This window comes from Rattus rattus, chromosome 10 (assembly GCF_011064425.1).
Source record: "Rattus rattus isolate New Zealand chromosome 10, Rrattus_CSIRO_v1, whole genome shotgun sequence".
Classification (NCBI taxonomy): domain Eukaryota; kingdom Metazoa; phylum Chordata; class Mammalia; order Rodentia; family Muridae; genus Rattus; species Rattus rattus.
Window position 1 is genome coordinate 9,434,442 of NC_046163.1, and position 27,160 is coordinate 9,461,601.

Genomic DNA, 27,160 nt, shown 5'->3' on the forward strand with positions numbered 1-27,160 from the left:
TTTTAGTCATTAGACTATGTAGACAAAGAGTTAAAAGAGAAAAAGGATCGACCACACTGTGACTACATAAGCAAAACCCAAAATTATTTCTTTGCCTCATTTGATAAAAATGCTAACAATGCAATTCTGGCCACAGTAGCCTTAAGTCTTGTGTTTTCTAAATATAAATCAGGATGCTGGCGAACTTCTATTTTATGGGAGCTTCAATAAACTTAAAACCCCATACTTTAGTCAGGCTAGCATCTGTGGGGGTCTTATGTGTCACAGTTGATTGTGATTCCTTTCTGTTTGACCTGATGTAAACATACACCTGAGGCACTCACAACATTTTATGCTATTTTTTTTTTCCGGTTAAAATACAGTGAGGGCCAGAGAGATGAGTAACTTGGCCTAGACAACTTCTAACTGCAAGAATGAAGCTCTAGTTTAAGGACAAAAACGATCTAGGAATCCAACGGGTGCCAAGCTACACTGACTGTTTTTAGAAAGAGCTACTGGAAAATGCTTGCCTAAACTTTGGAGGAAAAGGTGCAGTCAGCTTTCGCTTCAGGGCGGGGCTGGGGTGAAGTCTGGCAGCCTTTCCAGAGCTGGGCTCTCCCTCTCCTAGATACCCCCGCCCTCCTCCCTTCGCTCTCTTCCCTTCTCTTCCCCTTCGCGCCACCAACGTGACTCCAAGCCAGAAGCCAGCTAGCAGCTGGAGTCCACACTACCGCAACATTAATCGGTTGACTAGCCCTGCGCCGGCAGGAGTGGCGCCCAGCGTGACGTAACTCGCGCGCCTTCAATCTTGGGGCCAGAGGGCGGGGCCACAGGAGCTTGCTGGGCAGGGGCGGGGCCTGCCAGGCTCTCGGGGGCCGGGCTCCGGTTTAGGGTAGGGATTGTCAACTGGGGGAGGAGCCCGGATGGACGAACTGACAGCTGAGTGGTTGACTCAGTGATGGGGAGGATGTCACCTAGTTGGTGGACAAGCTGGGGGCCTAGAGTCTCCAGGATGGGGTTCAGGGTGCCTGGAGCGGTTCCTGTCTACCAGGCTGTGCGGCCAGGTTCGCTATCCAGGGAAAGAGCTTGCCTGGGATCTCGCAGCATTGCTTAGCTAATTGGTCGGGGGCGGGTCTAGGTTGTCGCTGGTTGGGAGGTGGGGCCTGTTTGACTGACGGACAGGGGGCGGGGCCTGCCTTTGGCCAGCCGTGGGATGGGCTTGTTTGGCCAGCAATGGGCGTGGCCTGACTGGCTGACCGGCCGGGGGCGGGGCCTGGGCCGCGGCCGCAATCCGGGCCTCCAGGACTTTCGCTGCCAGCGCTGTCGGTCGGGTGGCCTGGGTCACTCCCCTCTGTCGCCGGTGGCCTGCCTGACAGCCGCGGCCCTAAGCCGAGGGGTAGCGCGGTGACTGAGATTGGGTCTGCTGTGCGGCAGGATGCTGGGGTCTGTGCGTGCGGTGTGAGGCGGCGGCGCTGGGCGGCGGGCCGGGCCGGGGCCGCTCATGGTGCCGCCACGACTCCATCGAGGGGCAGGAAGGCCAGGTAGGCGGTGGGCCGGCGACCGTGGCCATGGAGGACGGGTCAGAGTCCTCTCACCCCTCACAAGGCAAGAGGCTCGGTTTTCCTCCCGTCTTTTCCTCACCAAGAGGCGATTTCCCTGTCCCAGCTGTTTTCTGTTGTCCTCTCATATTGCAGCCAGGGTGTAGTGACTGGGCGTGTGGGGAGCGAGGATGATCTTGGTCCTCACATGAGGGGAGTGGAACCTCGCACATCACTTCCTGTCAGCGAGCCGAATCCCCTGGAGATGGGGGGTAAGGACACTTTTGATGCACGCGCGCGTGTCTAGACTGCCAGGGCGGATGTCCTGAAGAGAATCTAGAGAGTTCTGTTTGTGAGACTTCGAGGATATGTTTATGGCTCTCTTTAGTGTGCCATATATGGAATTTTTTTTTTAACCCTCCTGGTACCCAGGACTTCTTTTAAGTATAATTTTTTCTTTTGGGAGAGCTGGGGTTGTCAGGTTGGGACAGGTCTTATGTATCTGAGACCAGTCTCAAAATCATATCTTCTGCCTTAAAGGCAAGCACCAGCACACTTGTTTTATGCACTGGTTCCATTGAACTCAGGGCTATCTCCATTCGCTCTACCAACTGAACTACACCTCCAGCCTGTTTTTTTTTTTTTTTTTTTTTTTTTTTTTGTTTTTTTTTTTTTTTTTTTTGTTATTTTATGATCTGGTCTCATGTGACCCATGTTGGCCTTGACCTCACCATGTATTCTGACTTTGATCTTCTGATTCTGTCGTTCCCCTACTTCCCAAGTGCTAGAATTTATAGATGTGTGCCTCTGTGCCCAGTTTGGGAAGTGGTTGGGATGGAACCCAAGAACTCGTGCGTGCTAACTAGGCAAGCAAGCATTACACTACTGAGTTCCATGCCCAGAGTGTGGCTTCCGTTGAATACATTTTGATAGTCTTTGAAGGTGAAGAGTGGAAAAGATGCTGCCTTATACTTGAACTTTTCCTAAGCGTTATTTCCGTGGTGCTGTTTTAGGTGGGCTGAGCTCTTCACCTCCATTTAGACAGATATCTGCCCGTTTTGCCCGCATTGCATTTGAGGATCTCAGAGAAGCCCTGGCCACAAGGTAAATCGTACACTTCAGCCAAATGTCTCCTGTTTCCTTGCACTGGATTTCTAATTTTTATGTGGGTTCTTCTCAAAGAGACTCTAATGAGACCTCTGTTTTCTAAATTAACAGACTGCAAATGGTTTATGTGTTTATCATGAACCGTGTGAATTCCCAGAGCAGTGGCTTCAGTCAGCGCAGGCGAATGGCCCTGGGGATAGTGATTCTCCTGCTGGTTGATGTGATATGGGTGGCGTCCTCAGAACTCACCTCAGTATGTATTTCTCCACCAATGGTATTGCACTGTGGTAGAATTAACGCTTACCTGTAGTAACGTTGCTAATGACGTAGGATGACAAGTAGTGTCAAGCTGTAGTATTTCTCTGTTAGTGCCTCATGCTTCTAACACCAGTATTTTAAACATTGTTGAATTCTTTGTTTTTCTTTGGTACTGAATTAATGTCATTTCAAGTAAAAATTGACATGATGCTTTTGTTCTTTCCTGAAGTTACAAAAGCGCTCTCTCTCTCTCTCTCTCTCTCTCTCTCTCTCTCTGTGTGTGTGTGTGTGTGTGTGTGTGTGTGTGTGTTTGTGTCTGTATATATGCAGATGTGTGTACATGTGCCTGTGGAGGCCAGAAGGGGGCATCTGATCTGGGTCCTTGGAACTCAGATGCAATCGTGAGCCACCCGGCATGGGTACTGGGGACTGAACTCTGAAGGAACACTAAGCTCTGTGGACCATGGAGCCATTTCTACAGTCCTACCTGCAGCTTTCTCACATTTGTAGAGAACATATCACAGAATATATTTTCTAATTACACAAAGGTGGTTTTGTTTTTAGACAATATTGAATTTATTTCTTCATAAATACTGTTTTTTTATGAACATTGAGGGCCAGTAGAAAGTATAGTCTGGGCATTTAGCTTAGTAGATTCTTGCTAATTTGCAAAAGAAGCTATTTTTGGAAAAGTAAACACGAGCCATCAGATTTTTCATGTACAAGTCACCGTGCTCCACATGCGTACGCTGGTGAAGCCACATCTGTGTGCTTGCTGAGTCACATGTTTATCAAAAGCACAGCATATGATTCGCTTCATTAAGCTTTTTGTTAATTGATCCCTCGTTTGTAGTAGTGTGATACTGTGAGTTTATAAGCTAATTTTACTTCGGATTTGTATACTTCTTTTTGGCTAATGATTTTTGTAAGAAGATAATTTGTTTATACTTTTTATCACATTTACTTATTTATTTGCTTATTTACTTAGAGTGTATGTGTGCTCACACGTGCCAAGGATTTAGAACACAGAAGCTGTAAATTACAATTTAGCAATATATATCTAAAGGTTAGAAAAGTTATTGAAGTATGTTGCACACAGAATATGTATTTTAGGGTTCTTTTTGTTTGTTCAGAGGACAACTTGTGGAAGTCTTTTTTCTCCTTCTACTATGTGGATCCAGGGCTCAAACTCATGTTGTTAGGGTTGGCAGCAAGGCCATTACCTACTGAGCCATCTGGCTATCACAACTACTTTTATTTTCAGAATTAATCACTTAGGGTTCACATATTGCAGTCATAAGGAAATATCTACAAGGAAACTTAATGTTTATAAAATGGCTTTAAATGTCAGAACATGCTGTTTGATATCCTGGATCTCACGTTGCAGCTAAGTCAATAGTTGAGGTTTTATCTAGAGAGCAAGTAAGTTTTTGCCCTTCTGAGATTTGGCTCTGGAATACCACAGACACTTTTTTTTTTTACTTGAAAACTTTTCTGTACTCTCCTTTTAGATTAATGTTCCATAATATTGTTTCAGAGAAATCTCTTTAGTGTTAATGGGATCCTAAAACTAACTTTTAAATTTTGTAGCATTAAAAAATTGCTTATCAAAAAAAAAAAAAAAAAAAGCTTTAGAACAAGGCTAGGCATAACTTTAGATCCCAGTGCTCAGGAGGCAGAGGCTGGCAGATCTCTCTGAGTTCCTACATAATGAGCTTGGTCTATATAGTGAGCTCCTGCTTGTAGTGAGACTCTGTCACCCTGACTCCTGCCCTACTCCTGCCCAAAGGAAGGATTTAGAACTTGGAAGCAGTAGATTAAATTATAATTTAGCAATATATGTCTAAAAGTTAGAAAAGTTAATGAAGCATTATATTGTACACAGAATGCATATTTTAGGGTACTTTTTGCATATTCAGTTTTTAGTATTTTAGGTTCTCCCTGTGTAGCTCAGGCTGGTCTGGAGCTCACCATTTAGTCCACGCTTCCTCTTAAGTGCTGAGACTATATGAGTATCCCACGTACAGAGCTGCAGTTCTCATCTGTGGCTATACCTCAAAAGAGCTAGGAAAGAAATTAGTTTTTAAACATATAAGATGCTTTAGTGAAAAATGATTGCTTGTTATTTTAAAGCATATATAACAGGTTTAAATCTTCAGCCAGGAAAACATATCAGATTTCAGGACAAAGTATTTGCCCCATAAGCAGAAGGACCAGAGTTTGGATCCTTAGAACTTATGTAATTCCTGTAATTCTAGCATGACGCAGGAGACAGAGGCCAGGAATACCAGGGACAAACTGGCTAGCCAGTTTGAACTAGCTAGAATTGGCAAGCTATAGGTTCAGGGAGAGACCTTACCTCATAAGTAGGAATGGAGAAAGATACGGAATGTCAGCCTCAGACATCTGCACACACACCTGTATACACAAGTACCTATATACATATACACACCACAGACACTAGAGACACAAACACATGAAAAAGGAGAGACTAAAATGGTGTAATAAATCCCCATAGCTCATCACTTTAACAGTGGTCAGTCTTTCTAAACTCATCAACCTTGCTCATTCCATGCTTCCTGGTATAGTTTATGCAAACTCTCAGTATATAATGTCTTCCTACTTATCTCACTGAAAATCACATTGTTTTTATTTTAAAAGCATAATCACTGCTATTACCATATCTAACAAAAAGAACGATCATTCATTAAGATTACATGCTAATCAGTTCATAGTCATGTTCTTCCTGATGTATCAGGGTCACACACATACAGCCCAGTTAGGCTTAGATCCGCATGACTTTTGTTGTACCTCTGAAGTGTTTGCCACTCCCTGTTTGCTTTTCCTTTGTGTACTGGAGAAACTAGGTCATTCGTCCTGTGAGACGCCTCACCTCCTTGGCCTTGCTCATTGCTTCCTTGTCCTGTCATTTCACTTGGTCTTTCACTTCATATAAAATGGAATTAGGGCTTGATTTAGGGTCAGTTTTGGGGCAAGAATATCTTGGTAGTATTGGGTACTTTATGACGTCAAGACAGGAGGCATATAATGGCTACACAGCTGTTTTTGGCGATGCCAGTTTGACATGGTTCAGTAGATTGAGGTACTCACACTGTGTCCAATTTTTATCCTAGAGACTTAAGGAATAAAACAAGAGAACCAACTCCTACAAGCTGTTGGCTAACCAGTACCAACACACACACACACACACTTAAAACAAGTAAAACTCATCAACTGACCAATAGCCAGCCTAGTTTTCTCAGTGAGTTCTAGGACAGTGAGAGGCCATGGTTCACACAACAGATGTGTTGAAAGATGACACCTGACACTGGGGCTGTCTTCTGGCCTCCATGTGCATGTGTATACATGTGTCTACCCACAAACACATGCACACACACACACACACACACACACACACACACACACACACACACAGAGAGGGAGAGAGAGACAGACACAGACACAGACACAGACACAGACACAGACACAGACACAGACACAGACACAGACACAGACACAGACACAGACACAGACACAGACACAGACACAGACACAGACACAGAGTGAACCTCTTGGGAAACTTCCATAACCCTACACCTGTTCTTTTCTCCCTTTGGTGCTTCCATGACCCCTGAAGCTCCTGTGTGATAACCTAGCACGTTTCTTCATGTATGTGTCTCCTTAGGAGCTGGGAAGACTGCTTTAGCTTTCTTTAACCCCTAACCCAGATACTTTTGCATAATAGTTTTCAGTAGACTGAGCCTCACCACCCCTCCCCCCCTTTTTTAATGGTTGTTGCTGCTTCATTTAACAATATTACCTCTTGTGTGCAAGGCACATACAGTATTCAGAGATGAACTGAAAGTGTTTTTCTCTTTGACCTTTCCTACTCATATGGACTTCTAAGAGTTAAAGATGACAAGATGGAGATGGGTAGATTTTAAACCTCTTAAGGTTGTTTGTGTAACATAACATTTCTCTCTACAGTATGTCTTCACGCAATACAACAAGCCATTCTTCAGCACCTTTGCGAAAACATCCATGTTTGTTCTCTACCTTTTGGGCTTCATTATTTGGAAGCCTTGGAGGCAACAGTGTACAAGAGGATTTAGAGGAAAGCCTGCTGCTTTTGTAAGTTTTCAACTTTGTCTGTTAAGTATTATTTTTTCAAACTTTAGTGGCATATCCGTTTCCTTAAAGTCAGAATTTTAAAGTGTCCATTTGAGTATGTGATGGTAGACTATAAAAAAAGGCCAGGCAGTGGTGGGGCACACTTTTAATTCTGAGTTTGAGGCCAGTCTGGTCTACATAGCAAGTCCCAGGACAGCCAAGGCTACACAGAGAAACCTAGTCTTGAAAAAACCAAAAACCAAAACCAACATGCCCCCTACCCCCAAAAACCAACAAACAAAAGCTATTTGTGACCGAAATTGTATTTTATTTTTAAGATGCATTTTATTTGTGTGTGTCTGTGTGAGAGAGAAACAGAAACAAAGACTGAGAGAGAGAGACAGAAGCAGAGAAAGAGAGAGGGAGGGAGGGAGGGAGAGAGAGAGAGAGAGAGAGAGAGAGAGAGAGAGAGAGAGAGAGAGAGAGAGAGAGCAATTGTGCACACATTTGTGTGCAGGTGTACATGCACAGGAGTCAGAATCAGGTGTCCAGTCCCACAGAACTGGAGTTAACACACATTTATGAGAAGCCTTACTTGTTAATCGGAACTCAGATCTGAAACTCCCATCCTCATGGTTTTGGAGAAAGCACTTTTAACCATTGACTCACCTCTTTAGCACATATCTAAAAATTTGACCTATTCTTCCAACTTGGCAGTGTAGTATCTTGTGAGGAATCAAAAGTATATGTCACTTTCTGTCCCTTTTGTTTTGATATCTTTGTGTGGTTAATGATTGTTGAAGTAGACTACATCAGTTCTATGGTCAAGATGAAAAAAAGGCATGTGAACAGTGCCTAATGTCTTTCGTCATTTGCACTTTGGATGAGTCATGAAATGAACTGTAAAGTGAACTATAAAATGAAGTAATTCAGTTTCATACATTAAGTAAAAATTTTTTATTCAGGATGTTGGATATTTGGTCAATCAAATGACATTCTTTCATGGATGCTTTTGTAAGGTGCTCATTCATAGTATTGATAAATATGGTGGTTTATGTAGCACCTTACCTCTGTATAATAGATGCCTTCCATTTTTGAGGAGGAAGAATATAAAACTGTAATTTCTATTTATTCTTTAAAAACAATTTCTCTTTTTCCACTTCTGTAGTAAATATAAAATCAAATTTTAGCCATTTCCTTCCCTTCTTATTATTGCAAAATATATAAAATATCAAATTTATTATTTGGACCAATTGTTCCATATAGTTTAGTGGTACTAGGTGTATTTGCTTTTTTGTACATGGTCAATCTCTAGGGCTTTTTAAAAAAATCATTCCAACTAGAAACTTTGGCCTTATTAAATAATAATCTCTAATTTCTCTAACCTCTAAAATATTCTCTTAAATACAGTTTATTAGAACACAAAAAAGAGAAAAGCATTCCTGGTCTTCCCTTCCTAGACACTAGTAGCTATGAGATACTTTTCTGTTTGTTTCTGTGGGTTTAAACAGTAGTTTCTTGGTAGAATAGCAGGTTATGAAAATAAGCGTACTCACAGTATTAAGTTGCTCTACAGCATGGGCCAGCCCCTGAGCTCTGTTAGACACTTCTTCAGGTTAGCCCCAGTCTTGTGACACTCCCCATCTTTCTCTTCTGTCTGAAATATTCCAGTAGTGTAATGAAAGGACTTGCTTGAGCTTTAGCCTTATATGACTCACTGAGCTTTTAATCCCGGCCCTACTACTTTGATGAAATAGCCAGCCTCAATTTCTTCATCAGGAAGGACAAGATGATAAGATCTATTTTGCATGGCTGCACCCTTGGCATTGGCTGCTGTTCCTGAGAACAATAGCTAGATGCATGAGTTTATTCTGGACCTTAGTTTGTGTTCATTTGATCTCTGAGCAGTCGGGCATGATGACGAGCTTCCGTGAATGTGATGTCCTGCTCTCTGTATTCATGATGACGAGCTGCTGTGAATGTGATGTCCTGTTCTCTGTATTCATGATGATGAGCTTCCATGAATGTGATGTCCTGCTCTCTGTATTCAGTTTGCAGATGCTGAAGGTTACTTTGCTGCTTGCACAACAGACTCAAGTATGAGTAGTTCTTTGGTAAGTGCTGCCTGTCTCATTCAGCCACAGCAGGAAGAGCTCAGACAGTTTTGATGCTACCCTGCTTATATGAGAGATACAGCTCTGTGTTGTGTGTTCTCTGAGAGAATCACTTTGACACTTCCTTTCCTTAGGGAGACTGAGGGGCTAGGGGTAAGCAGGTCAGCTGCCTCTTAGGAGAGAGGGAGTGGGGAAGCTAGTTACAGAAGGAAAAGGATAAAGCCCAGGTCAGGCCTGTGTTTCTACTGACTTCCAACTTAATGCTCGTTTCCATGGATTATTACCATTCGGAAACAAGTGTTGGTGCTCAACACTAAGAATAGGCACATTATTCTTTCACTTATTCTACACTGCTTGCTTGCTTGCTTTTAACACTTAAGTAGTTATTTTGTCTCTCTGTGTTTGTGCATATGTGTGCCATAGAGTGTGTGTGTGTGTGTGTGTGTGTGTGTGTGTGTATGTGTGTGGAGGTCAGAGGACGACTTCTGGGAGACATTTATCTGTTTCACCATCTGAATTCTGAATTCTGAGGATGAAACTTAGGTCTTCTTTACTTGCTGAGCCATCTCACTGGCCCTTGTAGTACAAGTTTTAAAATATGGTTCTTGTGTTATTGTTGTTTGTTTATCTGAGTTTTAAACTATGTGTGTGTCAAATGGGTTAGCAGATGCTGTGAAGACTGTATGAGACTTGGAGAAAAAGCTGTTTATTGCCTGAGATCATAAGCATCAATGATATAATGTAAAGTCATTTGCCTTGACTAACGAGAAAGACATTTGGGCTGTTTTGTAAGAATTAATCGGTAGCAGATTCCCCTCCCCCATCTTTTAATCATTTAAAGTTTTTAAAAATTGATTTGGGATTCAGGCAGAAGCTCAGTTGCTATAGTCCTTCCATACAAGCGTGAGCAACTGAGTTCAGTCTTCAACGCCTACATAAGTGCCAGGTGTGTTAACAGGAGTTTGTAATCCCAGAACTGTGGGGCAGGAACAGGAAGCTAGCTGGAGCTTAGCGACCAGCCAGCCTAACAGTGAGCACCAGGTCCCAGTGAGACAGAGTTCAGAAAACCAGACGGACAGCTCCTGAGAACTAGCAACTGCCATTGATCTCTGGACTCCTCACCTGTACTCATAAAGACGTGTACCCCCATACCCCTTCCCATACCCTGACCCATTTTTTCTTGTTACTGAGTTTTATGTATAGTAAAATAATTTGACAAATACAGATATACTGTATCTTTGAATATCTGTTCCTTAGTTGCCTTCCTCACTGTACTGCATGATTCTGGGGGAAGAAACTTGGTTTACTCCTATTCATAGGACCTAGAACAGTGCCTGTTTAGGAAGTGTTCAGAGGGATTTTGTTGTGGTTTGTTTGTGGGGAGAGGCAAGGGTTCACACTGGCTGGCTCCATGGTCCTTCCTCCTCAGATGCCCAGGTAGCAGGGCATTCGTGTGTGTACCCCTTCCAGCATAGAGTGCTGTGTGTGTATCTGAAGAATGAAAGGAGGCAGAACATTTGCTGTTGCCTAACAGAGGCTTGTTTTTTTTTTATGATATACAGGTATTAGTTCCCAGAATGTGCCAAAGATACCATTTTTCATTTCTAAACTTTAAATTTTATTTATTGTTGTTATTATTATGGTGGTGGTGGTGGTGGTGGTGGTAGTAGTAGTTGTTGAGGGAGTGTCAAGCCATGTGTGTATGTATATGGGGAGCTTAGAGGACAGTTTGGGGGAGTTGGTTCTTTCTTTTTACTGTGGATTTTAATGCCCAAAGCTTGTCAGGTGTTTAGGGTTTTGCTGCTGTGAACAGACACCATGACCAAGGCAAGACTTATAAAGGACAACATTTAATTGGGGCTCCTTACAGGTTCAGAAGTTCAGTCCATTATCATCAAGGCAAGAAGCATGGCAGTATCCAGGCAGGCATGGTGCTGGAGAAGGAATGGAAAGTTCTACATCTTGTTCAGAAGGCAAACAGGAGAAGACTGGCTTCTAGGAAGCTAGGAGGAAGGTCTTAAAGCCCACACCCACAATGACACACTTCCTCCAACAAGGCCACACCTCCAAATAGTGCCACTCCCTGGGCCAAGCATCTTCAAACCACCACATCAGGCTCATACAGAAAGCACTTTGTCCTGTTGAGACATCTCAGGGCTGACATTTCTGCTCTAAAGTGATTCTCTTGTGTCCCTGTGCCTGCATGGACTGGTTGAGTTCCCTTTCCCATCCCTGGGGAAAGTGGTGCTGAGTAGCTTAGTGTGCTAGCAACGGCCAGCTTGCGATGGGTCCTGGGTCTGTGTGCCTTGCACTTAATGTCTGCCCCGTTGATGGGCTTTGGCTTTTGCTGCTTATGCTTGTTTCTGTTTGCACTGTGTTCCAGAGTGAACCTCTGTATGTTCCTGTCAAGTTTCATGATCTTCCAAGTGAGAAGCTTGAGAGCACAAACATTGGGACCGAAAAACGTGAGTCACGCTTAGGGTTCCATGCTTGAGAGCAAGGGGAAATCTAGCTTTCTTTAAGCCACTGTGGGTTCACCAAGTTCACATGGAGTCTTGATTTGTGTGAGGGTTGACATGGCCTTCAGGCTTCTGTCCCGTATTGTGAATCTGATACAGTATAATTTCTGTATCAATTCAACTGGAAATATTTTCCAAATTCCAGGAAGCTCCATGATTTCTTCTTCTTCTTCTTCTTCATCATCATCACCATCGTCATCATCAATCTTATGAAAATATATTTATATGATTTAATATTTATTTATATGAATATATATATAATTTTATGTATTAATTTTTCTTTGAGACAGGATCTCATGTAGCCTAGGCTAGCTCAATTGTAGTGTGTGCCAAGGATGATCTTGCACTTCTGGTGGCCCATCTGTGCCTCCTGAATGCTGGGATTATAGGCATAATCCATGCTTGGTTTAATCAGTTCTGGGGAATGGAACCCAGGAGCCCGGCTAGTCAAGGAATCTATCAATTACCAAAGGAGCCAAAATTCCAATCACACGCACATATGTGTGCTTTCTTTTTCTTTTCTTTTCTCTTCTTTTTTCTTTTCTTTCCTTTCCTTCCCTTTCCTTTCCTTTTCTTTTCTTTTCTTTTCTTTTTTCTTTTCTTTTCGGAGCTGGGGACCGAACCCAGGGCCTTGCGCTTGCTAGGCAAGCACTGTACCACTGAACTAAATCCCCAACCCTTCTATTTATTTTCTTAAATGAGTAATATTCTCATAAACATGTCCTCAAAGACACAAATGCAATACAAACATTATGAGAGTTTTGCTACTTCTGTGTGTTTTGGGGTTTTTTTGTTTTGCTTTTTGGGTTCTTTGAGACAGGGGATCTCTGTGTGACCCTGGCTGTTCTGGAACTTGCTGTGTAGACCAGGCTGGCCTCAAACTCAGAGCTTTACCTGCCTCTGCTTTCTGAGTGCCACCATCACCTGGCTCTCTGAGTTATTTCAGAATGTCAGCCTCATATAAGGCACAGTGTTCATCTGTTACTCCCTTTGCAAGGCATGAGACTGGAGAGAAATGTTCTGAATGATTGCCTAGGAAAACAATTCTCACAAATGAGCTAGCCATGAAGAATAATCAAAATAGTGTCTTACTGTAAATGCTGACATAATAGGCATAGTAAAATCCTGAACCAAGGGACCAGGTATACATACCATATACATATACAGGTAAACCATATATATATATACACTATTATAACCTTTTGTTGGAATTTTAATAGTCTAAACTGTTCAAATTTTTAAAATTACTTTTAAATTTTATTTTATATGCCTGTATAGAGATGGAGAGTCAATTCTTCCTTTCCACCATGTGGGTCCTGGGGGATCAGACTAAGGTCCTCAGACTTGATGGTAGGGTTATCCACGGCTCTATCTTGCTCACCCTTTTTAAACTCTGAAACACTTCACACATTACATCACTTTTTCTAGCTCTTCTGACTAAGCAAAGCTGCCCCAGGTATTAATAACTAGTGTTTTTATTGTCTTGATTTGATCACAAGTGAACGGAATAGTCTGCATCTATCGTGAATATTCTGTTTAATTTTTGTTGGATATGAGGGTATATTTAATGTTTTGTATTGTTTTCTCTTTTAGCTCCCAAGAAGTCCCGTGTAAGGTTTAGCAATATCATGGAGATTCGACAGCTCCCATCAAGCCATGCGTTAGAGGCCAAGCTGTCTCGAATGTCTTATCCCACTGTGAAAGACCAAGAATCCATACTGAAGACTGTAGGGAAATTGACTGCAACCCAAGTAGCAAAAATTAGCTTTTTCTTTTGCTTTGTGGTAAGTGTCTTTTAAAGACTTATTATCGTTGTACATGTGTGTGCTGTGTGGGTAGGAGAGTGAGGGGCTGCTACAGCATGCATGTGGAGGTCGGAGGACACCTTGAGGAAGTCACTGTGTCCTTCCACACTTGTGTGCTCTGGGATTGGACTCGGGTTGTCAGGCTAGCATGACAGTACTTTCTCTGCCTGCTTTCTTTCTTCCTTATTTAACATGGCGCACATACCAGCAATGCAGCTTAAAATGTGAGGCTCTTGAAATGTAGAGTTCTCTGTTGTTTGTTCTTTTAACTGCTGTCTGCAACACTGGGGTGTGAGAATATCCAATTAGTGAATACTTATCATACCTCCAAGAATTATAAGTTAAGGTTGAGAAAGCGGTTGAGTCGGTGAAGTGCTTACCTTGTGAGCACCGGAGCTGAGTTCATTGCTGGCCCCGTACACAGCTGGTGTGATGCTGCACACTTGTAATCCCAGTGCGAGGGAGGCAGGGACATGGATCCCTGGGCTCGGTGACCAGATAGCCTGTTTCCTCAGCCAGTTCCAGGCCAGTGAGATAGCCTGTCTCAATGAATGATGGGCAGCAAGCACCCAAGAAATGACAGCTACAGTTCACCTCTGGCTTCCACGTCCATATGTGTAAACAGAGGGCACCCCACGTAATAAAACTATGAAACCAGCAGGTTTTAGAACACAACACCTGCATAAACACACACCTACACCTACAAACAATTTGGTAACTTTTGAGTTTATCATTGCAGGGGTAGATACAGCTATGTGTGGCTTCTTAAGGTGAACGTGGACTCTGAATTCAGGTTCACATGACTGTATAGCAAGCACTCTCACTGACCCATCTTTCCAGGGGCCCTGTGTTTTACTGTAAGAGAGTTTCCCAAAATTTGAACTTAACTCAGATGAACCTAATGAAACATGAAAGGTGCATGAATAAACAAATGTTAAAACTGAACTGATTGATATTCAGTCTCTCCTTTACCTTTATACACACACACACACACAGACACACACAGACACACACACACACACACACACACACACACACAGACACAGACACACACACACACACACACACACACACACACACACACACACACACACACACATACACACAGTGTGCATGTGCTTGTGCAGCACAGAAGGGAGAGTATCAGATTCCCTAGAGCTGGAATTCCAAGAGTTTCTGAGGCAAGCATTGCGGGTACTGAGAACCAAACTCAGGTCTCTGCTAGAGCAAGAAGTGCTTTTAACTACTGAGTCTTTTTTCCAGTTCTGAATGCCTATTTTTTGAACCATCTTTTGTTAGTTATTTTTTGTTGGTAGTGCTGGGAATTAAACCCAGGATCTGTGCATGCTAGACAAGTTCTGGTTTTTTGTTTGTTTGTTTTATTTGTTTGCTTTTTATTGCAATGTAATGTAAATTGTCTTTTGAGACAAGGTCCCACTAGCACAGGTGGAGACCAGTCAACCTGTGGAACTTGGAATCTTCCCAGTCCTGAGTGCTAGGGTCCCAGGTGTGTGCCGCTGTCTGACTTAAGTGTCTTCAGAGAATTGGGTAGCAAGATCGTAGCTCTGATTATTAAAGTTTCTTCTTATATTGGTTGCTGAGATTTTGTTTTTCTCAAAGAACAGTTTTGAAACCACTTATGGGGACTGGAGAGATGGCTCAGGGTTAAGTGTCCATACTGCTCTTGCAGGGGACTACAGTTTAGTTCCCAGGCCTGCGTTTGGTGGCTCACAAACTCCTGATTCCAGTCTGAGGTTTCTGGCATCCTCTTCTCACCTCTAATGGCACTGTATGCAAAGTCCCACACCCCAACACAGATACACACGATACACACGATCCCTTTTTTTAATCTTAAAAGCAAAAACAGTGGGCTGGAGAGATGGCTCTGAAGTCGATTGCCCTGGCTGCTCTTCCAGAGGTTCTGAGTTCAATTCCCAGCAACCACACATAGCCCACAAACATCTGTACTGAGATCTGCTGCCCTCTTCTGGCCTGCAGGCATACATGCAGGCAGAATACTGTATACATAATAAATAAATTAATCCTAAAAAAGTCAAACAAATCTCATATAGTAACAGTGCTTAGGAGGATCAGGGAAGGGATTGTAAATTGGACTGACAGATATAAATATGTTTCATGAGGTTTCACTCTTTTTTTCTCTTTTCTTTGTCTTTTGGTTTAGTGGTTTTTGGCAAATTTCTCATACCAAGAAGCACTTTCAGACACACAGGTTGCCATAGTGAATATTTTGTCTTCAACTTCTGGTAAGAAGTGTGTCTTCAGAATCTGCTTTATGAATTGATGTATGCATTTCTAGTGATATGTGTATGTGTGTCGACACAATTCTGTTTTCTAAGTTTTTGGTTCTGCTGAACATTAGTTATTATAACTAATTTTTTCAGGTGGGGGGGTTGGTTCTGAGACTCTTCCTGTTTAGCTCTGGCTATTTTATTGTGTAGACCAGGATGGCTTTGAACTTGTGGCAATTCTCCTGCCTGTGCCTATGTTCTGAGCAGGGTTGCAGGCACATAGAGCCATGGTTACAGTTTACTGCCTGGACTTTACACTACTGGTGATCCCTCAAGAACATAGTTCTGGGTTTGGCTATTCTTTCTGTTCAGTGCTGTGGATCAATACCGGGCCTGTGCAGGCTCAGCATGTTTGCCACTTACCCTCCCGTGAATACATGGCCCTCTATGGTTTTTATCCTGAAATGCACGAACATTTTCTAGGTTGTGCATGCTGGGCATGTGTCCTCTTTTGCCCCCCAATTAGTTTCTTTGTTTTTGTTTTTTATGACAGGGTTTCTCTGTATAACCCTGACTATTCTGGAACTCAGTAGACCAAGCTGGCCTTGAACTCAGAGATCTGCCTGCTTCTGCCTTCCAAGTGCTGGTATTGAAGGCATGTACCACCACACCTGGCCCTCTGTGGTTTTTTTTTTTTTTTTTTTTTTTTAGATTTATTCATTTATTATATATAAGTACACTGTAACTGTCTTCAGATACACCAGAAGAGGGCATCGGATCTCTTTACAGATGGTTGTGAGCCACCATGTGGTTGCTGGGAATTGAACTCAGGACCTCTGGAAGAGTAGTCGGGTGCTCTTAACCGCTGAGCCATCTCTCCAGCCCCCCTCTGTGGTTTTTATTCTCCAGTGTATGACGGGTTTCTCGCCTAGCTTCCCCTGATGGTAGTCTTACCCTGCGTTTTTCCTTTTCAGGGATCTTTTTCTAGATCCTTTTTTAAAATGCTACTGCTTATTTCATATCTAAAACTTGCACTGTAGTAGAGGTTTTATTTTTAACATTGACTCACCTTCCAAATCTGGAAGATAAAAAGTATTTTTGAAGCTGTGGAAATAACCTTAGACCATGGGCACGACTGTGATGAGGTCATAGAGTTACTCCACAGGCTGAGCTTCATACTTACTAGTTTAAAAATAAGCAGGCCTGTCCTTATCTGTACTGCTGGAGTAAATGTGCCTTAGTTTAGAAGCTGTTCTTAATCCAACCTTCAAACATTTCTACTTAAGTAAATGCAGGATCATTTGTTTAAAATAGAAAAAACTATTAGCTTAAAAGTTAAGTAGGTCTACATAGCTTGGCATGATGGTCTCAGCACTTGGGAGACAGAGGCAGGCAGATCTACATGAGTTTGAGGTAAGCCTGATCTGCAGAATGGGTTCCAGGACAGCCAGGACCTCATAGAGGAAACCCTGTTTCAAAGTTACCGTATGTTATCAAAACAAAACAAAACAAAACAAAAACATTATGTATGTGATTTACTCATGTCACCGTTGGTATTAGTGATGAAGAATGTGGGTAGCAAGTAATCTTACCAGCTTCTCTGTCCTTCTTTTCCTCCTTGTAGGACTTTTTACTTTAATCCTTGCAGCTGTATTTCCGAGTAACAGCGGAGACAGGTTTACCCTCTCTAAACTATTAGCTGTAATTTTAAGGTAAGAATATAACATATGCTAGTTTACTCTGCTTAAGAAATATGGTATTAGGACTGGAAAGATGGCCCAGAAGTTAAGAGAGCTTACTAGGACAATTATGAAGACTGGGGTCCAGATTTAAGCACCCATGCATCAAACTGGCCATTTTACAAAGCCTATAATGCCTTCTCTGACAGATCCAACACCCTCTTCTGGCCTCTTCTGGCCTCTCATTGCCCAAAACAAGCATGCCTGTAAATATATGCACACATATACCTATGTAGACACAAATATAGATAAGGTCTTTAAAGTATGATGTTGAAATAATTTAATTTATGTTATAATGAATAAGCAAAGAAAGATGAGACCAAAAGAGGCTCTCTGTGGACATGATGCTGTTTAGCCCTGTGTCCCTTTGGGGTAAGTGGAGGGAAAGGTCATGGGACAGCTATGGTGCCCCTTCACTGGTTCTCACTGACTGAAAAACTACCAGATATTGGACTCACTCTCACATTTAGCAGTGAATGTAATCATTAGTTGTCTGTCTCCTTTCCTGACACAAATCCCCCTTTTATGTTGTTTTCTCTTTGTTCTTTTCTTCTAAAAACCAAACTGAGTCTTTCCCAGTCCTTGAGCCTGTAGTGATCTTTCACTTTCTGTTTAATTCATTTGGCAATTTTATCTCAGGGCACAGCAGCCACATTGTTAATAACTGTGAGCTGCTTTCTCCCATCTTCTCTGCTGGGCTGTACATTTTTAAAGGCTGAAACTTGGCTTCATAGTGTGTGTGTTGCCAAGAGCCAAGCAGAGGGCTTTTCCCATAGACAGCACTCAGAGGAGATGCTTTAGTTTGACAAAGCTGCTATTTTTTGGAAAATGAGACAGTCAAGGAGGTAACAGACACACTTAACGATGAAACTGTTTCTTAGTAGCTCAGACTGAGTCAGCCTTCTGCTGCTTCCCCTATGCCCTGCTGCAGTTAGGAAGACTGTAGCTTTCTGCTTGTTGTAAAGCATTGTTGGAGCAATGTCTATGAAGTATCGGAGGGACTTGGCAAGTGTAGAAGACTGATCACTCTTACCGTATTCTGTATTACAGCTTGTGCACACATGGGAAAGCTGACCAAGGTTGGTTCAGTGATAGCCTGATTGACCCAGCTAATGTGCATTTAGTCTTCATGACTACCAGGGATATATTCTTTTGTTTGCATGACTAGTATTTTAACCAAACCTATTTTTGTATTTTGGAAATATATACATTCATACTGAGGAAGTAAATTAGGTTTAAATTTTACCTGAAATATATGCTAAGTTTTTAGTTAGTACAATGTGATACAAGTTTCTTAGTATCATGTGATAAAGAATAGAATGGATATAAAATGCTGAATTTGCAAGTGCCTTGACAGAATATTATTTCTTGTTAAAGTAAGTTAAGAATGGAGACTAGGAAACTCAAATCAGCTGCCTGCCAGTTCTTACAAATAAAGTTTTATTAAAACCCAGTCATTTTCATTCATTTGCTTATCATCTGTGGCTGCCATGGGGCAGTAGAGATGTGAGAGAAACCCCACGTCCCACAAGTCAAAAGTAGCTACTTTCTGTTCTTTAAAAAATGAAGTCTGAGCTGTAGTTTAAGACAACTGAAACATTTTTGTGTGTAATTTTACTCTTAAGACTACTCTAACAAGCACTGTTTAATACTTTGTTTTGAATTGACCTTAAACAATGAGATTGAGTCTTTGTTCCCGCATACAGAATCTGATAGAGCTACAACCTTGAAAAACATTTGACAAGCTCAGAAATCTCGCTGTCTGTGATTCAGTCCCACTTCTATTCCTAGTTTTGAGATCTTGTACACTTCTTTAAAACCCCTTTGCCTGTTTTCTCCTCTGCGAACTGGAGATCACAGTAGTTTGTCTCATGGGATTGTTATGCAGAGGGATGAGGTCAAACTTCTAAACTGTTTCAAAGAACAACTTGTGCTCAGTATATTTAGGCACCTCCATGGCACCAACCTCTGGATGGATAAGTGCTTTCTGTTATATTGTGGGAACTGGTAAACAACAGCTGACTCTATTCCAAACAGTGGTCATAGCAGGAAATCTGATGCACCACTGAGAGTAGGATGATTCACCGTAAGGAGTACTCTGTTTAACTTCCAATCACATTATTCCATACGGGACAGAAATATTCTTTTTATCTACTGCTCCTCAAATGCGTTAGAGTCCTTTGGGTAGTGGGCAAGAGAGTTAGACTGCCTTTTAAATTTGCAGCATTTTCGTTTGTTTGAAAAAGTGTATACACAACTGATGAGCTCTGCAGAATTCAAAAGGCTGTGCAGGCTCTCTAAGACCAGAATCGCTCATCTTGTTCACTTTAGATTCTCAACAAATAACAGTTAGACGAATCAGTGTCCTCTGGCCACTCAGCAGCTTTCAATTGTCTTCCTGTTGCCCATTAAAACCATGTGGTTAATAGGACTGACCAGGTGTGTAAGACAGCCTTTCTGTTTAGGTCTCACTGCAGGAAGAGTGCCATTTCTAGCTTTATACCGATTTGGCTTATTTCTCACTCTGAAAGAAGGCTTGGGAAAGCCATGACCAGGAATCCCTTCTCCCTAACTAAAAGACAGGGATGTGTAAGCATGATGGACTCTGGGGCCAGGCTGCCTGTGTTCCAGCCTGTTACGTGGTCTTGGTGAAGACACATAACCTCTTCAGGGCCTCGGTTTTCCCATGCACAGTGGGCTGTTAGTAAGAATTCTTCCTGTAAGTCACCAGTGTGCATCTGTGAGCATTAGCTGTCAGTGCAGCTGCACTGTACTGTGCTGGTGAGCTCATGAACACTCATCAATGAAATCACTACATTCTCAGACAGTTTTACCCAAAGCTAAGAGAAGTTCCTAGTTTTTAATCCAGATGATTAGTTTCTTAGGACCTTGCTATTTTGCTCATCAGTAATGAGTGTTGCTCTCACAGCATTGGAGGCGTGGTGCTGGTGAACCTGTCTGGATCTGAAAAGTCTGCTGGAAGAGACACGATAGGTAAGACCCTAACTGCTCTGCTAGAGATTTAAGGCAAGCTTTGTGCTTACTGTAGTGCATGCAGACATAAGCACACACAGTGAGCACTAACAGGCAGTTAGTTTTATTACACTTATTTGCATGTGATGTGTGTGCACACGTGTGTGTGGGTGTGCATGTTGCACATCTCATGTGTGGAGGTCAGGGACAACCTATAAGAATCAAGTCTGTCCTGTCACTGTGGGTCCCAGGGACTGAATTCAGTTTCCAGGCTTGGAAGCAAGCGCCTCTTTACTGGCTGAGCCACTTTGCTGACCCAGTATCGGGGTCTTTTAAAAAGTCATTTTTTAAATTTAACTTTTCCTTTGTAAGTGATAAAAAAAGGCTGTTAATAGAATTCTATATGACCTTCACCCAAATTCTCCAGACGTGAACTTATATAACCACAGAGCAATTACAAAAATCAAGAATTAGCATTACCTACTAATTTTCTCAGCCACTTTTGTATCATTCACGAGCAGTTACTATTATAGTGGACACTTAATTTTGATAGTATGAGCTATAGACCCATCCTTAATGTAGCCATCTTTCTCATAGTGTTTTTTTTTTTTTTAACTGGCCTGGAATCGTTTATTGCTTTTTATTTGGTTATCTTGGTCCCCTAATGTCCTTTCAGCAGGAGCCCTAATGCAGTCTCATTTGTCTTCTATGAATTTGACAATTATGGAGGGTACAGCTCATTTATCTTGTATGGTGTTTCTCCATTTGAGTTGGATTTTGTCTAGAATTCTTCCTCGTTAAATTGATGCTGTCCAAATTGGTATTAATATCATGACAGTAATATTTCCTGATGTGATTGGTGTTGCTACATTTTCTGCAAGGACCCATGACATTGCTTTAACCTATTGCTAGGGATGAAGGTACCACAGTAGTGTCTGCAGGGTATTCCAGGGCCAGGTGACTAGAAGTAGCAAGCATCATGTGGTGAGACACTTGGAGGCTAGAGAAATATCCTGTTGTCATACTTTTTCTTTTAGAGAGTTGTAAGTATTATTTATTATTTAATCACAAGTTTAATCATTTGTAAGCACACTGTACTGAGAATATAGCTTTGCACAAAATGCATGTGGAATAGAAAGGAAGTCTGTATATCTTCAAAGTACAGTAAGAAATCAGACTATAGATGATTTAATTCCCTAATCTAGGATAGTCTTCTCTTTTTAAAAATTTTATTTATTTATTTTATATTATTATTATTATTATTTTTACTTAATCACTTCACATCCTACTGACTGCCTGCCTTTCAGTCATCCCCTGCCACAATCCTTTCTCCATTCTCCCTTTCTCCTCTGAGAATGTGGGGCACCCCCTAGTTATTGCCCCAACTCTGGCACATCAAGTGTCTCACCCTCTTCCATTGAGCCCAGACAAGGCAGCCCAGCTAGAAAAACATATTGCACATACAGGCAACAGCTTTTGGGATAGCCTCTCTTTCGTTGTCTGGGGCCCACATGAAGGTCAATGTTTACATCTGCTACGTATGTGTGAGGAACCCTAGGTCCAGTCCATGTATGTTCTTATTGGTGTTTCAGTCTCTGAGAGTCCCCAAGGGTCCAGGTTAGTTGATTGTGTTGGTCTTCTTTGGAGTTCCTATATCCTGGGCCATAATCCGTCCTCCTATTCTTCCACAAGAGTCCCAAGTTCCGTCCACTGTTTTGACTGTGAGTGTATATCTCTGAGTCAGCTGCTAGGTGGAGCGTCTCAGAGGACAATATCCTGTCTGCAAGCATAACAGTGTCATTAATAGTGTTAGGGACTGGTGCTTGCCCATGGGATGGGTCTCAAGTTGGGCCGGTTAGTTATTGGTTGACCATTCCCTCAGTCTCTGCTCCCTTCCCTGCGCCTGCATTTCTTACTTTTACCCACTAGTTTTCAAATCCACTCTTGTTCTTTTCTTTAGCAGTCACTATTTATAGAAAACATTTAATTTAGATCCACTGGCTACATTTAGCAAAAACAAAGGTAACTAGAGCCCAAATCAGTTAACTTCTCTAGATATTTGAAGTTCATAGAATAGAGCAGTGGTTCCAGACTCTGTGGTTACTGCCTGGTCACCTGTGCTGTGACCTACGTCTCCTCTTTCCAACTCAGAGCTACTCTGTGTATATAAAACACAATATACACTTGTTTTTTGAGTGCAGAATTTTAACAGGCTTTAAAAGTTTTGATAATAATAAAAATAGACTAATATTGTTCTTTTGAGTAGATTAAACTATTGAGTATGGTCACTTGGCACATTGCTGAATTGTTTTTAAAGGCTTATATAAGGGTCATTGAACACAAGTTAATGAAGACAGTAGTAATTATTTACATACTGAGATTCACATTATATTGTACATTTTCAACCAATTATATGCATACATTAATTATATTTGTAGTTTTCAAAGAGTTCTTGATATAAAATAAGATATGAGAATTATAAAATAAAGTTACTAGAGAAGAAGTTAATGACACATTTTACTCTTTGGATATATGGTGTTTGTTTTGTGTACATGTGGGTGTGCATGTGTGACACAATGCTTGTGTGGATGTCAGAGGACAACCTCAGGTGTTGGTCCTTGCTTTCTCCTGTGTTTGCAATGGGCTTTTTTGTTATTTGTCACTGTGTATGCCTGGCTGCTGGCTTGTAAACTCCTGGAAGTGTCTTGTCTCTGTCCCCCATCTCACTGCAGGAAATCTGGGATTAAAGATGCACACACTTCTATGTCTGACTTGATGTGGGTCATGGAGATTCAAACTTATGTTCTCATGCTTGTGGGCTATCTTCCTAACCTGTAACCATGTATTTAACATTACTAAATGTTCCATTCTCTAAAACAGAGGACAAATCAATGGGAAACTAGAGTAGAAAGAGGATGCTAGGTGGAAGAGGTGTGACCTTGTGGATGTGGTGGTGGAGTATCTGTGAATTCATATGGAAGGATGGAAAGAACAAGATCAAGCAATGGTTTAGAGATGGAAAGAAGCATCTGTTAAATTGTACAATAGCATGTGTCAAAGTGTTCATGGAGAGCTGCTGTTTCAACCTGCGAGTTATTGAAGGTCAAATGACCCTTTCACAGAGGTCACCTAGACCATCGGAAAACACAGATTGACTTATAATAGTATCAAAATTACAGTTATGAAGTATCAACAAAATGAATTTATCCATGGAAGTCACCACAACATGAGGAAGTGTACTAAAGGGAAGTGTATTAGGAAGGTTGAGAATCAGTGATATAGAGAAAAAAAGGAAGTGTATGCTTCAAAATAGAGACAAACTGTTACTTATCTGACTTACATTGTTAGAATTTGTGTGGTTATTTGGTTAGGTCACCAAGGCAAATGCTTTTGCTTATATTTGCTTATCCATCAGTCCCTTCCCTTCCTATCCTATCAGGAGGATCTGGATGGAATGAGTTAGTTTTTTTTTTTTAACTTGTGCATGCTCACTTCTTTATTTAGTATCAATGTATTATTAGACTCTCAGGATGTGCAGTAGGATATGTTGAATGAGTTCATGAATGCAGACAAAGTTTAAATCATGTGTTGGTTTTCACAGGTTCCATTTGGTCCCTTGCTGGAGCTATGTTCTATGCTGTCTACATTGTGATGATCAAGAGAAAGGTAGACAGAGAAGATAAATTGGATATTCCAATGTTTTTTGGCAAGTTCATGTTTATTTACTTGACATCATAAATTCACAGGTCATTTTTGAGAGATGATGGAGGCCTTTTTTCTCCTCCATGAGATTTTAATGTTATGGGTTCCAAGCTCTCTCACTGAACTTTCTGAAGCTCACAATTCAGCCAGACTAGCTGGCCAGTGGGTCCCAGGGAGCCATGTGTGCATGTCCCCAGACCCACCTGCCTGCTGAGGAGTCCACTCACGCTTGAGCAGCTGGTATTTCACTGGCTGAGCTGGCTTCAGCCGAACCGCACTTGAGTTGCCAGGTGCTTGGTGGAGTATTTTCCTGCTATTGATCTGTTTGTAGAATCGGATCTTCAAACCAACCCACACCTGCTCCAGTTAGGCACCTAGCTGAAGCCGCTTGGGAGAGCTCACATTTCTCACAGTGCTGTGAAGTTTGGAGGATTGAAGTCAGTCCTGACTTTAACATGTCTCTTCTATCCTCAGGGTTCGTAGGTCTGTTTAATCTGCTGCTCTTGTGGCCGGGCTTCTTTTTACTTCATTATACTGGCTTTGAGGACTTCGAGTTTCCCAATAAAGTGGTACTGCTGTGTATCATTATCAACGGCCTCATTGGAACAGTTCTGTCCGAGTTTCTGTGGTTATGGTAGGCTCTCTTATTTCTCCTGTGGTTCACTCCTTGTCGGTTTGCTAACTTTTGAGTAATTCGAACAGTTTTCTGAGTTCTTATGGTCCCTTCTGTGCACTTCCCTTCTACATACATACTTGTAATCGAATATATTTTAATTTTTATGGACCCATTGCAAAGAGGACATGTAGAAAGAAGCTCAAAAGTCTGTTTAATAGATGAAAGAATACAAATAAGTGAATGAACACTCTTTGTTCCCTTATGCTGCTGTGAGAAAACACTGACCAGAAGCGACTTAGCACAGAGCTTATTGGCTTACATTTCAGGTTACAGCCCAGCATTGAGGAAGTCGGAGCAGCCCCTCCCACACTAATCATCTATTAAGACAATCTTGTAACCGCCATGACACAGGCCAGTCCAATCCCTCAATTCAGACTCCCTCAGATGACACTAAGCCAGCAGTTCTAACCCTTTGGGGATCGAATGACACTTTTACAGAAGTCACAGATCAGATATCCTGCAAATTAGAGTTATCAAGTTATCAACAAACTAACTTTATGGTTGGGGTCACCACTAACTGTGTTAAAGGGTCACAGCAGTAGGAGGGTTGAGAATCCCTGCTTTAGGCTGTATTAAGTTGATAGTGGAAGCTAAGTAGGACAAGAGAAATAATTTAAGGTAGTAAAAATGCTTTCAAGGTGTTGGTTCACATGTATAGAACTGCCAAAAAGTAAAAATATTTATTTTTAAAGTGCAATTTCAGGGGCTGGGATGATGGCTCACTTGCTAAAGTTCTCGCTGCACCCACGAGAGTCTGAGTTGGATCTCTAGGCAGAGTGGCACACGTCTCTAACACTCAGGCAGCACAGAGATGGAGACAGCCAGGGAAGCTGCTTGCCAGCTAGCAGAGCTGAGCCACTGAGCCCTAGGGTCAGTGAGAGAACTCATCTGGAAACTAGGTGATGAGGGAAGCAGAGTGGTTGTTGACCTCTAGCCTACATGAGCACACGTGCGTACACACCATATAAAGAGCAGTCTTATACAAATGAAAGTTGCCATGAAGGAATGGACATCCAGCATACGAGCTAGGAATGCAATGTGAATTTGCGGATATAGGACTCTGGGATTGCTTACTTAGGGAGGAGAGTAGGAATATTTGATTGTTCACAGGCTCTTTCTGTGGTTATGTTTATATTCAGTACATTGCAAATGAATGAGCCAGATATGGAAATCCTGAATGAACTAGCTTGGGTTGCTAACGTGTTACAGTTTTTCTCTTTTAATGACAATAAGTTTGAAGTACGTTTGAACACAGTATCCCATATAGAGTTTGTGATTCGTTCATTATAGTCTTATACTTAACTCAGTTTCTCTCAGACTGAAGATTTAAGAGGTGGGCCTTGTGGGCACAAGCTTATCAGTTTCTTAAAGGTTATGTGTGATTTCAATTTTAATAATGCTGTTTTTGGAAGCTAGAGAGATGTCTCTGTGTTTCAAAGTGCACATTGGTCTTGCAGACGACCTGAATTCAGTTCCCAGCACCCGTGCTGGGGAGCTTACAACTACCTGTAACTCCAGCTTCAGAGGGATCCCACCTTCTCTTCTGGTCCCTAAGGAGACTGCATTCACATGTAAAAATCCACACATATACACATAATTTAAAATTTATTTTTTAATCTAAAGGTAATGCTAGGTATCAGCACAAAACTAAAACCTCTGCTCAGTAATATTTTAAATTAATGAAATATAAACTGTATATCCAGAGTTGAATAATATATGCAAGCAGATCTCATAAATAGTATAAAGTACCCAGAACACATTATAATTCCATGTTTGCATTTTCAGTAGTCAAAGATAAGCTTTGGAGTCATTTTAGTAACTATTATTTTTGTATCCCTGTCTGCCCTCAGCGTTCCCCTCTCAGACACATATTACAGGACATGAAATGTTGGCTCAATTTGTTCAGTGGCATTTTCTTATGTTTGCAATGTAGAAGTTATGTTTCCTTTCTTCTTTTTAGGGGCTGCTTTCTTACCTCATCGTTGATAGGCACACTTGCACTAAGCCTTACGATACCTCTCTCCATCATAGCGGACATGTGCATGCAAAAGGTAAGCTCAGGAGATACTGCAGGGCAGGCTAAGGAGACCTAGTGATGGTTAAGGGCGATGTCGGTAATAAGGGAGGCAGACAATGCTTGATGCCTTTCTCTCTAAGAGAGGCTCTGGGACATAGAAACCTAAAGAGTTGGGGCTGAGAAGGGGTCCCACAAACCTGAGGACTGAGCTCGATCCCCAGAATCCATGTGAAAAAAAGTGCTGGGCGTATTGTTGCTTGCAATGCTGGGGAAGGTGGAGACAGGAGAAATCCTGGGGCTCACTGAGCAGCCCCCTAGCCACAGGGAGAGTCTGGTCAATAAGTGATTGAAAAGCCAGCACCTAAGGAAGGACA

At 41.9% G+C, this 27,160-nt stretch overlaps 1 protein-coding gene across 3 annotated transcripts in view; it reads left to right on the forward strand.

Annotated features, from left to right (window-relative positions):
• Window positions 1–910: 910 nt before the first annotated feature.
• The window catches only part of Slc35f5 (solute carrier family 35 member F5), a 30,177-nt gene continuing 3,927 nt past the window's right edge, over window positions 911–27,160 (forward strand). For 2 of the 3 annotated variants that reach the window (XM_032914858.1, XM_032914855.1), the window contains exons 1-13: window positions 1,249–1,520; window positions 2,531–2,621; window positions 2,736–2,877; window positions 6,870–7,013; window positions 9,044–9,106; window positions 11,490–11,571; window positions 13,219–13,409; window positions 15,613–15,694; window positions 17,304–17,391; window positions 20,348–20,412; window positions 23,993–24,097; window positions 24,568–24,727; window positions 26,730–26,820. In XM_032914858.1, the coding sequence (XP_032770749.1) occupies window positions 1,481–1,520; window positions 2,531–2,621; window positions 2,736–2,877; window positions 6,870–7,013; window positions 9,044–9,106; window positions 11,490–11,571; window positions 13,219–13,409; window positions 15,613–15,694; window positions 17,304–17,391; window positions 20,348–20,412; window positions 23,993–24,097; window positions 24,568–24,727; window positions 26,730–26,820 (1,344 nt within the window). In that variant the 5' untranslated portion in view covers window positions 1,249–1,480. Of the gene's footprint in view, window positions 1,044–1,248; window positions 1,521–2,530; window positions 2,622–2,735; window positions 2,878–6,869; window positions 7,014–9,043; window positions 9,107–11,489; window positions 11,572–13,218; window positions 13,410–15,612; window positions 15,695–17,303; window positions 17,392–20,347; window positions 20,413–23,992; window positions 24,098–24,567; window positions 24,728–26,729; window positions 26,821–27,160 lie in introns of those variants that run through there. The other variant, XM_032914856.1, reaches the window with a different exon arrangement.